The following is a 14,526-nucleotide window of genomic DNA, read 5'->3' on the forward strand; positions in this document are numbered from 1 at the left end:
GACAGCTAAGGACGGGCAATAAATACTGCCCAGTCATCGATTCCCACATTCAATGAGTGAATTAAAAAAGAGTTCATCATTTCAGGAACCATTCTTGTAAAATCACTTCTGCACTCTCCAAAACTAGGGGAAGTGAAAAATGTATTCTCTCAGATTTATTTAAGATCTGGAAAACAGTAGGTGCAACATTCCAGAAGACAGCTGATCATGTACTTAACGAGGGCTATTACACAGGATTATGGTGGGAAAAGTTGGGAGGTGCGACTAAATTAGATAGCGCTTGCAAAGAGCCAACAAAGGCTTAACTGGCCAAATGTCTATCTCCTGCACTGTAAGATTTAATGCTTATAAGAGCAGAGTGGATGAGATACTAACTCTTAAACTGATGGGAAGTAGTGAAATTTACATTAAGCCACTCATTCTTCACTTTTTAATGAATATATGCTGTTGAATCTTTTTCTCAGGCTGAGAGGAATCACGAAACACATCTGCAGGAGTTGAGGCTCAGTCTTGAGCAATCAGAGAACGAAAACCAGAGCATTCAGAATTACATGCGTTTTCTGAAATTGTGCTATACAATCATGTTTGGAGACAACACCATAACAGACTTTCATGGTGAGCCAGCATTGAGATGAGTAACTTAATCATCACAGGATTTGATGGAGACTTGCAATGGCCACCCATTTAACGTTTGTTTTATACTTAATTATGAAATTTTAAATTTGACTTTTATTAAGAAAATTAAGTAAAGATCATGCAAATTGTGCTGGATGTATTTTTCCCTGTGATTAAACGCAAATACTGCACAAAAGAAAGAACTACTGTATTTAATGTTCCTAAACTAATATGCTTGAATATTATGTTTTTCAGCCCAATTTCCATCTAATGTCAGTGTGTAAATGAATAATTTTATTTCTGTTTCAAAAATATTGTTAATTTTTTAAGGCAGTATTTTTGTACCAATAAGTTGTGTTTTTGACATTGTTCCTTGGTAACATGTTCAAATACTTTTCCTCAGTTGGTTAATTTCCACACTAAATAAAAATATAAATAGGGAACTATTGCAATACTATCCCTTCTATGTGCTTAATGTTGCCCAGGAACAGGAGAATGCCATTTAGCACCTCAAGCCTATTCCAACATTCAATTAACTCAGGGCTGATATGCATTGTAACTCCACCTATTCACCTTTGCACCATATGCTTTGGCTAATTAGATTCTGTGGATCTTAGATTTAAACTTGTTAATTGAGCTAGGATCTACTACTATTTCTGTGGGACTGTTTCCAATTTCTTTCACCCATTACCAGAAGAAGTGATTGCCCCCCTGAATAGCCAGCTCTCATTTTATGGCAATTTTCCTTTGTCCTAGATGACCTCACTCAATTCACACAGGAAATAACTGTTACATTTCTTATGGAAGCAACCTGTTTTTGAATTAAATATTACTGTCCTTCATATCTCAGTTTGCTCACCTTACCTTATGTCAGTTTCTCCCATCACATTAGTTGATAAAGATGTTCCATCCTCCACTTTACTCAATAGAACAAAGGAACAGGAGTAAGCCATTCAGCCCTTCGAGCCTGTTCCGACATTCAATGAGAACATGGCTGATCTGTGGCCTAACTCCATCTACCTGCCTTTGGCCCATATCCCTTAATACCTTTGCTGACCAAAAGTTTATCTGTCTCAGATTTAAAACTAACAACTGACCCTGCATCGATTGCCATCTGAGGAAGAGAGTTCCAAACAACTACGACCCTTTGGTTAATTAAATTGGAGAGGGTTCAGAAAATATTTATCAGAATATTGTTGGGAGTAGAGCATTTGAGTTACTAGGAGAGGCTGGGTAGGCTGGACATTTTTTCACTGGAGCGTAGGAAGTTGAGGGGTGACCTTATTGAGGTTTATAAAATCATGAGGGGCATTGATAAGGTGAATAGCAAAGGTCTTTTCCCGAGGATAGGGGAGTTCAAAACTAGGGGACATATTTTTAAGGTGAGAGGAGAAAGTTTTAAAAAGGACATGAGGGACAACTTTTTTACACAGAGAGTGCTTTGTGTGTGGAATGAACTGCCAGAGGAAGTGATGGATGCAGGTACAGTTACAATGTTTAAATTTGGCTAAGTACGTAAGTATGAAAGGTTTGGAGGGATATGGGACAAAAGCAGACAAGTGGGACTAGTTTAGTTTGGGAACATGGTCAGTGTGGACTAGTTGGACTGAAGGCTCTGTTTCCATGATATATGACTCTGACTCTAAGTGCTTCCTAACATCTCTCCTGAACAGTCTGGCCCTGGTTTTTAGAGGACACCAGTGATTTGTTTCAAGATTTAGATGCTTCCCTGTAATAAAACGTCTACAGTCTTTGCTCATTCCTTCCGATTTCTTCAAATGCACAACTTCCTCAGCAGAGTTTAGCCTGTGTTTGCAATCCACTGGAGAGTGAAATTGCAAATTAAAGTGGCTTCACCGGATGTTTAGAGAGGCCCTGGAATACAGCTGAATAAGGACAAAGTACTGTATGTCTCCCCACCTGAGGAAAATACATATGCAGGGTGGGGGAAAATCTCATTGCTAGACCATGTTCTTAATTGCATTGTTGTATCCCTGCCTCACTCTTAAACGTTGCCAGGAGATGGCTTGTCAGGGACAATGTCCAAACTGCACTAGTTCATGATGTTGTGGATATAATTGATAATCTATGATGATATTATAAGCTTTGAGTAGATCATTTTGTGATAATGATTTTAGCAGCCATCAGTTCTAAAGTCTACTGAGAGTGCTGTGTTAAGTTGAACCTTGCTATGGGATCCTGCTTTCAAGTATTCACAGGATTCAAGTTCCAGGCACCACAGTAATAATGAAGCTTTCAGATACTGTTACTTTTGAATCCAAATGCTCGGATCTCTAGGAGGTGGAAAAACGAACAATTTATACCTTGATTCAAATTTAAAATATGGAGTTCTGTCAGACATTTTCAGAAGTGCTTCATAACTTGAATTATTTAGAATAATTTTAGTGAAATTAGACTTTTTACAAACAAAAAGAAAAAGCTACTGCCAAGAACAGCTATTTCCAACAACAGATCTCAACAGAATCTCAACACCATTTCTGAAAATTCTCTCCATATCTCAAGATATGATTGCCTTATTGCATTTTTTGCTGGTCTCCTAATCTCCACTGCACGTAATTCTAAAGTATCGGAAGCTCCAGCTTTTGTAATGTCCCTTTTGTCTCTGCACTCACTCACCTCAAATATGTTGAACAGGGAGTAGGCCTTTCAACCCCTTGAAGCTGTTCCATCACTCAGTCTCTCAATCACGCCATCTCTCATCACTCATTCTCTTCCGAAGCTACACTGGCCCTATCCCCCACCTCTTCCTCCGTTACATCGATGACTCTATCGGTGCCACCTCGTGCTCCCACGAGGAGCTCGAACAATTCATCCACTTCACTAACACCTTCCATCCCAACCTTAAGTTCACCTGGACCATCTCCAATACTTCTCTCTCCTTCCTGGGCCTCTCTGTTTCCATCTCTGGCAACCACCTGGAAACCGATATCCATTTCAAGCCTACCGACTCCCACAGCTACCTAGAATACACCTCCTCTCACCCACCTTCCTGCAAAAATGCCATCCCCTATTCCCAATTCCTTCACCTCCGCCACATCTGCTCCCGAGATGAGGCATTCCACTCCCGAACATCCCAGATGTCCTCGTTTTTCAAAGACTGCAACTTCCACTCCACAGTGGTCGAAAACGCTCTCGACTATGTATCTCGCATTTCCCGCAACTCATCCCTCACACCCCCTCCCCGCAATAATAACCAAAACAGAATCCCCCTGGTCCTCACGTACCACCCCACCAACCTCCGGATCCAATGCATCATCTTCCGGCACTTCCGCCATCTGCAATCCGACCCCTCCACCAAAGACATTTTTCCCTCCCCACCCTTATCTGCCTTCCGGAGGGACCACTTTCTCCGTGACTCCCTTGTCCTCTCCACACTCCCCTCCAGCCCCACCACACCCGGCACTTTTCCCTGCACCCGCAGGAAGTGCTACACCTCCCCCCTCACCTCCATCCCAGACCCCAAGAAGACCTTCCACATTAAATAGATGTTCACCTCCATATCTGCTAATGTGGTATAATGTATCCGCTGTTCCCAATGTGGCCTTCTCTACATCATGGAAACCAAGTGGAGGCTTGGAGACCGCTTTGTGGAACACCTACACTCAGTTCGCACTAAACAACTGCACCTCCCAGTGGCAAACCATTTCAACTCCTCCTCCCACTCCTTGGACGACATGTCCATCCTGGGCCTCCTGCAGTGCCACAACGATGCCACCCAAAAGTTGCAGGAACAGCACCTCATATTTCGCTTGGGAACCCTGCAGCCCAATGGTATCACAAGCTTCAAAATCTCCCCTCCCCTGACCGCATCCCAAAACCAGCCCAGCTTGTCCCCGCCTCCCTAACCTGTCCTTCCTCCCACCTATTCACTCCTCCCACCTCAAGCCCCACCCCCACCTCCTACCTACCAGCCTCATCCCACCCCCTTGACCTGTCTGTCCACCCTGGACTGACCTATCTCCTCCCTAACTCCCCACCTACAGTCACCTTTACTTGCTCCATCCCTGCCTCTTTGACCTGTCTGTCTCCTCTCCACCTATCTTCTCATTTATCCATCTTCTATCCACCTCCCCCTCTCTCCCTATTTATTTCAGTATGCCCTTCCCCTCCCCCATTTCTGAAGAAGGGTCCAGACCCGAAATGTCAGCTTTCCTGCTCCTCTGATGCTGCTTGGCCTGCTGTGTTCATCCAACTCTACACCTTGTTATCCCATCATTCAACAAGCTCTTTGGCCTAACTCCATATATCTGCCATGGCCTATCTCTCTTGGTACCTTTGCTTAATAAAAATGTATCTGTACCAGTTTAAAGTTAACAACTGATCCTGCATCAACTGCCATTTGTGGAAGAGAGTTTCAAATATCTACCACCCTTTGTGTATCGAAGACTTTCCTAACATCTTTCCTGAATGGTCTGGCCCTAATTCTCAGCCTATATTCTAGTTCTAGAATCCCCAACCATTGGAAATATTACATCAATCTATCTTGTCTTTTCCTCTTAATATTTTGAAGACTTTGATCAGACCACCTCTTAACCTTCTAACTTCTGGAGAAAACAGGCCTAATTTGTATAATCTCGCCTCATAACATTACCCCTGACATCCAGGTATCATTCTTGTAAACCTACATTGTAATACCTCCAAGGCCGATATATCCTTCCTAAGGTGTGGTGTCCAGATCTGCTCACAGTGCTCCCACTGGGGTCTATCCACCCATTGCTCCGTAATATTCCACAATCTAGCAATGCATCTGCCTCAAGGTGCAAGTACCAACATTGTTCCTATTGCAGCCCCCTGCCCTTCCATCCATCAGCGGTAGAGTCTTTATTTGTCTTGAATTCCTGGAATGATACAGCAGAGAAAGCAAGCATTTAGTGATCCAATTAGTTCCACCCCATAGCCCTGTTATTTTCTTTCTTTCAGGTATGTTATTCAGTTCTCCCTTGCCTTATTGAACCATCGCATTCCAGTTTGAAACAACTTCTGTTGTGAAAGAGCTGCTCAGATAATGAAGCAGTCCACGCCTGCATTTAGTGACACCTAGAGACAATTCAGGCTTTGAATAATAACTAGCAAGTAATTTTCTTCTCAAGGATAATCCAAACTGCCAAAGGAAATAGTCACAGCCCCATCCAAGGCAATCTTCAACACCCACCTTTTCTATTTTAAAGTAATTCTGATAATGAGAATTTTAGCAGCAGGTTTAGTACTACCTATATAAATGGTGGTAGAATGCAAGTACTTGTCTCTGATGCCAACTAAAGCAGAAATAATGACTATTTTCAACAAGAAAGTTTTGTAACATTTCCCCTTGATACTTAATGGCATTACCATTCCTGAATTCCCAATTGTCAAACAGATCTGAACTAGCCACATAAACATGGTGGCTACAAGAGCAAGTCAGACATTGGGAATTCTGCAGCAAATAACTGATTCCCCAAAACCTGTTCACCATCAACAAGGCAAAGGTTACACATGTGGTGGAATATGCCTCCATTACCCTGATGTGTACTGCACCAACACCACTCAAATAGAAAACGATGTGTTTGATTAGCCCCCATCCACCACCTTGGTCATTCACACCCTCCAACAGTAATGAGTGGTCTTAGTAGCACCCTTAGATGATTCACTGCAGAACTTAGCTATGGCTCCTTTGACAATATTTTCCTAACCAGTGACCGGTACTACCTAGAACAAAGGCAATAGACTCATGGAAACAACATTCCCTGCAAGTTCCCCTCTATGGCATCCTGATTTACCACCATATCACCATTCCTTCAGTGTCAATGGCCAAAACCCTGCAGCACCTTCCTAACATCATTTTAGTTGTGCCTGAACTGTCTAGATGCAATGGTTCAAGAATATGTCTCACAACCACCTTTCAAGGGCAATTGGGGATGGACAATAACTGGTGGCCTCACCTGTGTTGTTCACATTCTATGAATGTATAAAAAAAGGTTTACTCATGTTGGCTGTGATTTTCCTCTAACAAATTCACCTGGCTTTCAATTATTACCTGATTATTTGGCTTCTCACCATTTGTCTGATTCTTCTGGAAGAGAAAATTTTCCTGGTAAATGTCGAATGAGATGAAGAATGAAGTGGAACTGGGTCCAGGACAGCTTTGAGATAGTGTGAGGCTATAGTGATGGAGAAAGATGTCAAGAGTGTCCATGTAGTGATCCAGTCAGTGTGTATAGATCACAGCATGAAGTGTCATCAGCTGTCTGAGGAGTGTTGTACATCACAGAGATACCTCTAACCCTAAACATAAAGGATGGAATTTCAGTTGGAATCCACAGGGAGTGGGTGGGATGGAGTCTGAGCAGTCATGGAGTCTGAGCAGTCATAGAGTCATACAGCATGGAAACAGACCCTTCGGTCCAACCAGCCCATGCTGACCATAATCCCAAACTAAACTAGTCTCACCTGCCTGCACTTGGCCCGTATGCCCCCAAACATTTATTATTCATGTAAGTCACTGAAGAAGGAGATGTGGCAGTGAATGTTAGTTTTGGCAAACATTTTATCAAACACTAAGAGGGAAATCAAAAGCTGTGAAGGTGAAGAGGCTGAAAGATTAAAACAGAAATCCTGTTAGAGAGAAGTGCTGAACTTCTTCAAGGCAGGCAAACCTGGAAGAGATGTGATAGTGAATCAAAATCTCAAATAAATGTTACAGATGCTGTAGATCTGAAATATGAACAGAAAGTACAGTAGGTCTGGCAGTATCTATGGAGAGAGAAATGAGAGTTAGTAGAACATAGAACAGTACAGCACAGTACAGGCTTTTCGGCTCACAATGTTGTGCCGAACTTTTACCCTAAACCTAAGGTCTATCTAACCTCCACCCCTACCTTATACTATCATCCATATGCCTATCTAATAGCCACTTAAATGATCCTAATGAGGCCGACTCCACTACCCTCTCTGGCAATGCATTCCACGCCCCTACCACTCTCTGAGTAAAGAACCTACCTCTAAAGTGTCCCCTATATCTACCTCCACTCACTTTAAAATATGTCCCCTCGTAATAGCTACCTCCACCCTAGGAAAAAGTCTCTGGCTGTCCACTCTATCTATACCTCTGATCATTTTGTACACCTCTATCAAGTCATCTCTCATCCTTCATCGTTCTAAGAGAAAAACCCTGGTTCTCTCAACCTTTCCTCGTAAGACCTCCCCTCCATTCCAGGCAACATCCTGGTAAATCTCCTCTGCGCCTTTTCCAATGCTTCCACATCTTTCCTGTAATGAGGCGACCAGAACTGGACACAATACTCCAGATGTGGTCAAACCAGGCTTTTGTACAGCTGGAGCATAACTTCACGGCTCTTGAACTCAATCCCTCTATTAATGAAAGCTAACATACCATACGCCTTCTTAACAACTCTATCCACCTGGGTGGCAGCTCTCAGGGAACTGTGGACATGAACCCCAAGATCCCTCTGCTCCTCCACACTGCCAAGAATCTTTCCGTTAACCCTGTATTCTGCTTTCAAATTTGTCCTTCCAAAATGAATCACCTCACGTTTTTCAAGGTTAAACTCCATCTGCCACTTCTCAGCCCAGCTCTGCATTCTATCAATGTCCCTTTGTAACCTCGAACAGCCCTCTGCACTATCCACAACTCGACCCACCTTCGTATCGTCCGCAAACTTACTAATCCACCCTTCCACTCCTACATCCAAATCATTTACAAAAATCACAAATAGAAGAGGACCCAGACCAGATCCTTGTGGTACACCACTTGTAACTGAGCACCATGTTGAATATTTTCCATCCACCACCACCCTTTGTCTTCTAAGGGTCAGCCAATTCTGAATCCAATCTGCCACATTTTCCCCTATCCCATGCCTCCTTACTTTCTGCATGAGCCTACCATGGGGAACCTTATCAAATGCCTTACTTAAATCCATTTATACCACATCCACTGCTCAATCTATATCCATGTGTTTGGTCACCTCTTCAAAGAATTGAATAAGTTTTGTGAGGCATGATCTATGCCTCACAAATCCATGCTGACTATCATGAATCAAACTGCCTTTCCAAGTGATCATAAATCCTATCTCTCAGAGCCCTTTCCAATAATTTGCCCACCACTGACGTAAGACTAACTGGCCTGTAATTTCCAGGGTTATCCCTATTCCCTTTTTTGAACAAGGGAATGACGTTTGCCTCTCTCCAATCTTCTGGCACTATACCCGTGGACAGGGAGGACGAAAAGATCATTGCCAAAGGCCCTGCGATCTCTTCCCTCGCTTCCCATAGAATCCTTGGATAAATCCCATCAGGCCCGGGGGGACTTATCTATCTTCAAGTTCCTCAAAATTCCTAGTACATCTTCCTTACTAATATCAACTTCCTCTAGCCTACCAGCCTGTTTCACACCATCCTCCTCTACAACTAGGTCCCTCTCAGTTGTGAATACCGAATAAAAGTATTCATTAAGGACCTCTCCTATCTCTTTAGGCTCCGTGCACAAATTCCCTTTACAATCCTTGATCGGCCCTACCCTTTCTCTGGTCATTCTCTTATTCCTCACATACGTGTAAAAAGCATTGGAGTTTAAATGGTTCAAGTCTGATGATTCTTCTTCGGAACACTGTTTGTTTGACATTGTGGTTGTTTGAAAGCTTGAAAACTGAATAGAAAGGTCAAAGTTGTTAAGTATTATTAAATCAAGTCAAGTAAATGACATTAACAATACCGATTAATCACAATATAATTGAATGATAGAACAGAATTGAGGGGCTGAATGGCTTCCTCCTGTTCCTACATCAGGGCAGGCACTGGTGTAGTGGTAATGTCACTGTACTGGTACTCCATAACCCTAAGCCAATGTGTGGGAACATAGCTTGGAATCCCATTATGACAGATGGTGAAATTTGAACTCAATAAAATCTGGAATTAAGTCTCGTCTCATGCTGACCATTATCATGATTGTCATAAAGCCCACATCGTTCTCTAATTTCCTTCAAGGAAGGAAACCTGTTGTGGTTACCTGGTCTGAACTACTTGTGACTTCAGGCCCACGGCAAAGTAGTTGATTCTTCACTACCCTCTTGGGTGGGAAATCAATGCTGCCCATAGCCAGTGATACTCTCATCCCGTGAATGAATAAAATAAAGCTGGCTATTACCCTTACATAAATTATGGTGTTTTTAATCTTTTTAGTAGCTAAATGTATATGTGAAGAGCATGATTTTAATGTTTATTTCTGTTAAATATGTCTTCATGCTGAATATAAATAAACTCCTGTTCACTTGTGAGATTCATTTCCATATCTACAAAATGAAATACTTATTAGCTGGCACTCAACAAATTCTTTACAAACTCAATTGACATAGATTTAGAGAGCTCAATTCTGAAAATTACTAGTGGTGCAAAAACAGCATATGAACAGATAAACGCACAAATTAGGAGAAGAAATTGGCCATTCTGTCCCCTAGCCTGCTCTGCCATTCAATTAGATCATGGCTGATCTAACTGTGACCTCAGTTCCTCATTCCCACCCATTCACCCCAATAACCTTTGTCTCCCTTGTTAGCTGAGAAACTATCTACCTATCCTTAAAAATATTCAATGACCATTGCTCCCTAGAGAAGAGAATGCCAAAGACCTACAGCCCTCTGAGATAACTAAACTCCTCCTCATCTCCATCCTAAATGCAAGATCCCTTATTTTCAAACCATGCCCTTTACTTCTAGTGGTCTAGGTTCACAAGAAAGGACAGGGATTTTACCCTCAACATTTCTCCTCCACACTTTTTCCTAATGCCAGCTCCTTCAATCACACAATGTGCTTGTGTCCATTAATTACCCAGAAGGCATTGGAACAGGACTGGTGTCTATGGATGACCTGCCCTGGATATAATCGGCACAGTTAGGAAGTGGTAGCATCTTCACCCCACACCCTCTAACCTGATTGATTACCTCATCTTCAAACATACTCTGTGGGAGTACGTTGCACTCTGATTATAAAGTCAAGAATCCAACATGTTTTATTCAACAGCCCATCCAACATCTCCTGCAAACTTCACACATTTTTGTGCACAAGTTCTGAACTTGTGACGCTTTTAAAATTGTACTACTTTAATTATTTTTGTCTGTCCCTCTATCAAATTGCATGACTTTAAAACTTGTTAAACTGCATCTGGCAAGGAGTCTATCCAGTTTACCAGACTGTCGAGGGTTTTCCTTGGGCTGGCTTTTCTTTCCAGGGCTGAGAAACTGAGATCAGTGCTGTTTCCTGGGTACCAACTGTACCCCTGTAGGTGGGAGGATTGGTTGAAGCATTTGGATTTTCACATAGGCATGGCAAAACGTTGGCTTTATGGAGGATGAGAGGCTGCTTCTTGAAGTTGGGGAGCTAATCTGAGCCCTTCCACAAGCCAGTGAGGAAGAACACACCAATGATGTTGATCATCTAATGATGATGAGTGATGGCAATTCACAGCAAAACAACCAAATTATTAAACATGTGTAATAGGGAACAACGCATACCCATTCAGATGGGATTACAACACTGGGATGAGAATATTGAACCTTTCAAAACAGCACATTGAAATTTGATATGTTAATCTTGTAAACTCTGTTTTACCTGTTTGTTTAATTATTGAATTGACAACATGTGCCTATATAAAGCCATATATATCTGTTTGGGGTAAGTTCTTATTGTTGGAAAAAGGGAGATGTGTTGTGTTTCATGGTCACTGCACCATTGCATGTGACCTGAAGGTATCAAATTTTCATTCTTTTCCTTAATTGAGAGGATTAGTTGAAACATAACACGCTACTGAAAGCACTCTGCTCAATTGTAATGTAATGCCTGTGTTTAATTGCCAGCTGAAATAAACATCTGTTAGATTCTTCAACACCACAATATCCACATCCAGGTTTGTGTGTTATGATGGATAAATAAGCATTTCCATCAGGAGGGACCCTTGTGCAAGCTGGTGTGTCGTTGCTCCTGCCCCCTAGGGCATGAGGGGCCTATAGACCTCCTGGGAGTGTTAGCCTCTCAATCCTGAACCTATTTCCACAGGTCCACTCCCAGGTCACTCTGTCAGCCTCCTTCAATTGGCTTCATTTAGGCTTTTACCCAGTCTGAGTGGCTTCTAAATTTTATAGGTAGGCAGCTCTGACAAGACCGAATCCTGCCTCTATAAAAATAGCTCCAAAATTGGATGAAGTTGCACATTACCTGATGGAGCCATTGTTACACCCAACCAATGAGGCCATTGTAAACCCCCACCCAATGGGGCAATTGTTATCCCTGCCCAATGGAGCCATTGTTAATATCCACCCAATGGGACCATTGTTACCACCCACCCAAGGGGCAATTGCTACCCCCACTCAATGACGCTATTGTTAACCCCCAACTAATGGGGCCATTGTTACCCCCACCCAATAGAGCCATTGTTACCCCATCCAATGGGACTATTGTTATCTGCCACCCAATGGCGCAATTGTTAACCCATACCCAATGTGCCCATTGTTAACCCTCCCACCTGATGGGGTTATTGTTACCCCTACCCAGAGGGGCCATTGTTACCCCAGTTTGCCTCCAATCCTAATTCAAAGAGAGACTGCATATTCAGGTCTGTTACTATCCTCTACATCAGTACTACATTTCCAAGTCTTAAAATTATGCCCATGTACCCAATATCTGGTGATTAATATAGATCCGAAAGCAAAGTGAGACAACACCAATCCATTGGGAAATTACTATGCACTCCGCCTCATTTGGCAAAGAACTATTCATGCTATACATTGTCCCATTCAATCTTATATCCTCACTGCCACTAGTCCCTTTAACCCCAGGGACTTCATCAACTTCTGATGAGGACATGTTGAGTAAGTTGGGCCTGTAGTCTTTGGAAAAATGAGAGGTGATCTTATTGAAATATGCAATACTCTAAGGGGACTTGACAGAGTCAATGCGGAGAGATTGTTTCCCCTTGTGGGAGAGTCTTGGACCAAAAGATATAACCTCAGAATTCGAGGTCACACATTTAAGTCAAAGATGAGGGGGAATTTCTTCTCTCAGAGGATAAGGAGGACTTTACCACAGAAAGCAATTGAGGCTGGATCATTAAAGATATTCAAGGCTGAGATAGACAGATTTTTAATCCGAGGGATCAAGGATTATGGGGAAAAGGAAGGAAAGGGGAGTTGAGGATTATCAGATCAGCCATGATTCCACTGAATAGCAGAGCAGATTCAATGGGCTGAATGGCCTATTTCTGCTCCATTGCTTATGATCTTATGGCTAAAGGGGGATCAATGTAAGTGGCTCTGAGGGGCTGGAAGTGATGTTCAACTTTATCAAATATTCCTGGAGAAATAGCCTGGGGGCTGCATTCAAGACGGAAAGCAGCAGTCAGAACATGGAAGATTACAAAGGCTTCACTGACAAAGAAATGGTTGAAAGCTAGAAGCGAGTTGTGGATGACGATTGTCTTATCCTATATTCATCAGTGGCATAAGCAAGGCGTACATGTGAACAGTTGGGGTCCAGACCCAAAACGTCAGCTTTCCTGCTCCTCTGATGCTGCTTGGCCTGCTGTGTTCATCCAGCTCTACACCTTGTTATATAAAAATGATTGATTTCTTTTAATGATGTTATTGGCTGCCTTTGGATTAAATAGTCCAACTGTATGCATATACACGCACACCCATGCACTCACACACACACACATACACACACGCACACATACACACACGCAGACACATCTCATTTCCCCTTCCTAATGTTCAATCCCATTGTTGTGGAAGTCCATGTCTAATAAGTTGAAGGGTAATGTAGATAGCAGCAAACGGTTTCAATCCATCAACATTTAGGTTAAAGGAGCTGTCTCACTCTGGTTACTGAATGCAAAATGATAACTCTGTTTTTCTCTCAGCAGTTGCTGCCACATCTGCTGTGCTTCCCCAGATCTCTGCGTTTTTGTTTCAGATTTCCAGCATCCACCAGTTCTGTGCGTGTTTTTTTCATAAGTGTAAATTCCCTCCTTTATTTAGGTCCCTCTGCTGTTGTCTCTGCATCGCTGCACTCAAGTGTTTATCTACTGTCCTATTCTGATGTCTCTCTGACACTGAATGCACCCACACCTTTATCTCCCTCAGTTTTGAAGAGAGAGCAAATACTTGAGGAAGAGTGGTTGTAACATCAGGAAGAGAGGTCGGGTTGGCAGCTGGGGCAGGAGGGCTGTGTTCAGAAACCATGGGGTGAAACTAACAAAAACTGCCAGCTGAGGCCTAGAGCAAAGGCCATAAGATGTGGGGTCAGAAGTAGACCATTCAGCCCATCTAGTCTGTCCCACTACTCAATGGGATCATGGCTAATCTGATAATCCTCAACTCCACTTTCCAGTCTTTTCCCATAACCCTTGATTCCCTTACTGGTTAGAAGTCAGTCCATCTCAGCCTTGAATATACTGAATGACCCAGCCTTGACAGACCTCTGCAGTCAAGAATCCCACAGATTCACTACCTCCTTAAAAAAAAAAATTCTTCTTCACAATTGTCTTCAATAGATGACCGCTCACTCTCAGGCTGTGCCCTCTAGTCCTAGACCAGATCCTTTGAGAAAGTGTGGTCTTTCAGGCTATGGCAAGGGAAAGAGGTCATAATTGAGAGGTTTTGGGCTTCATGACAAAGAGGTCCGAAAGATCCTTGTACTCGGTGGTGCTGAGGGTGAGAAAGATGAGAAGAGCTGTGTAGAGAAGACGGTGTTGTGGTTGGTTGGCTCACCGAGCTGGTTGTTCCGCAGACGTTTCATTACCCTGTGTGGTAACATCATCAGTGCAGCCTCCGAAGAAGCACCATTGTGTTTTCCCGCCTGTTATTTAAACTCTGGAGTCCGTTGAGCTTGATTACCTCACTTCCG

At 42.8% G+C, this 14,526-nt stretch overlaps 1 protein-coding gene across 1 annotated transcript in view; it reads left to right on the forward strand.

Moving 5' to 3' along the window:
* The window catches only part of LOC109935475 (protein BCAP-like), a 193,305-nt gene extending 192,415 nt beyond the window's left edge, over positions 1-890 (forward strand). The window contains exon 14 of the mRNA XM_020534118.2: positions 465-890. Within this exon, the coding sequence (XP_020389707.1) occupies positions 465-635 (171 nt within the window). The 3' untranslated portion in view covers positions 636-890. The remainder of the gene's footprint in view (positions 1-464) is intronic.
* The last annotated feature ends 13,636 nt before the right edge of the window (positions 891-14,526 follow it).

This window comes from Rhincodon typus, chromosome 10 (genome assembly GCF_021869965.1).
Source record: "Rhincodon typus isolate 14 chromosome 10, sRhiTyp1.1, whole genome shotgun sequence".
NCBI lineage: Eukaryota > Metazoa > Chordata > Chondrichthyes > Orectolobiformes > Rhincodontidae > Rhincodon > Rhincodon typus.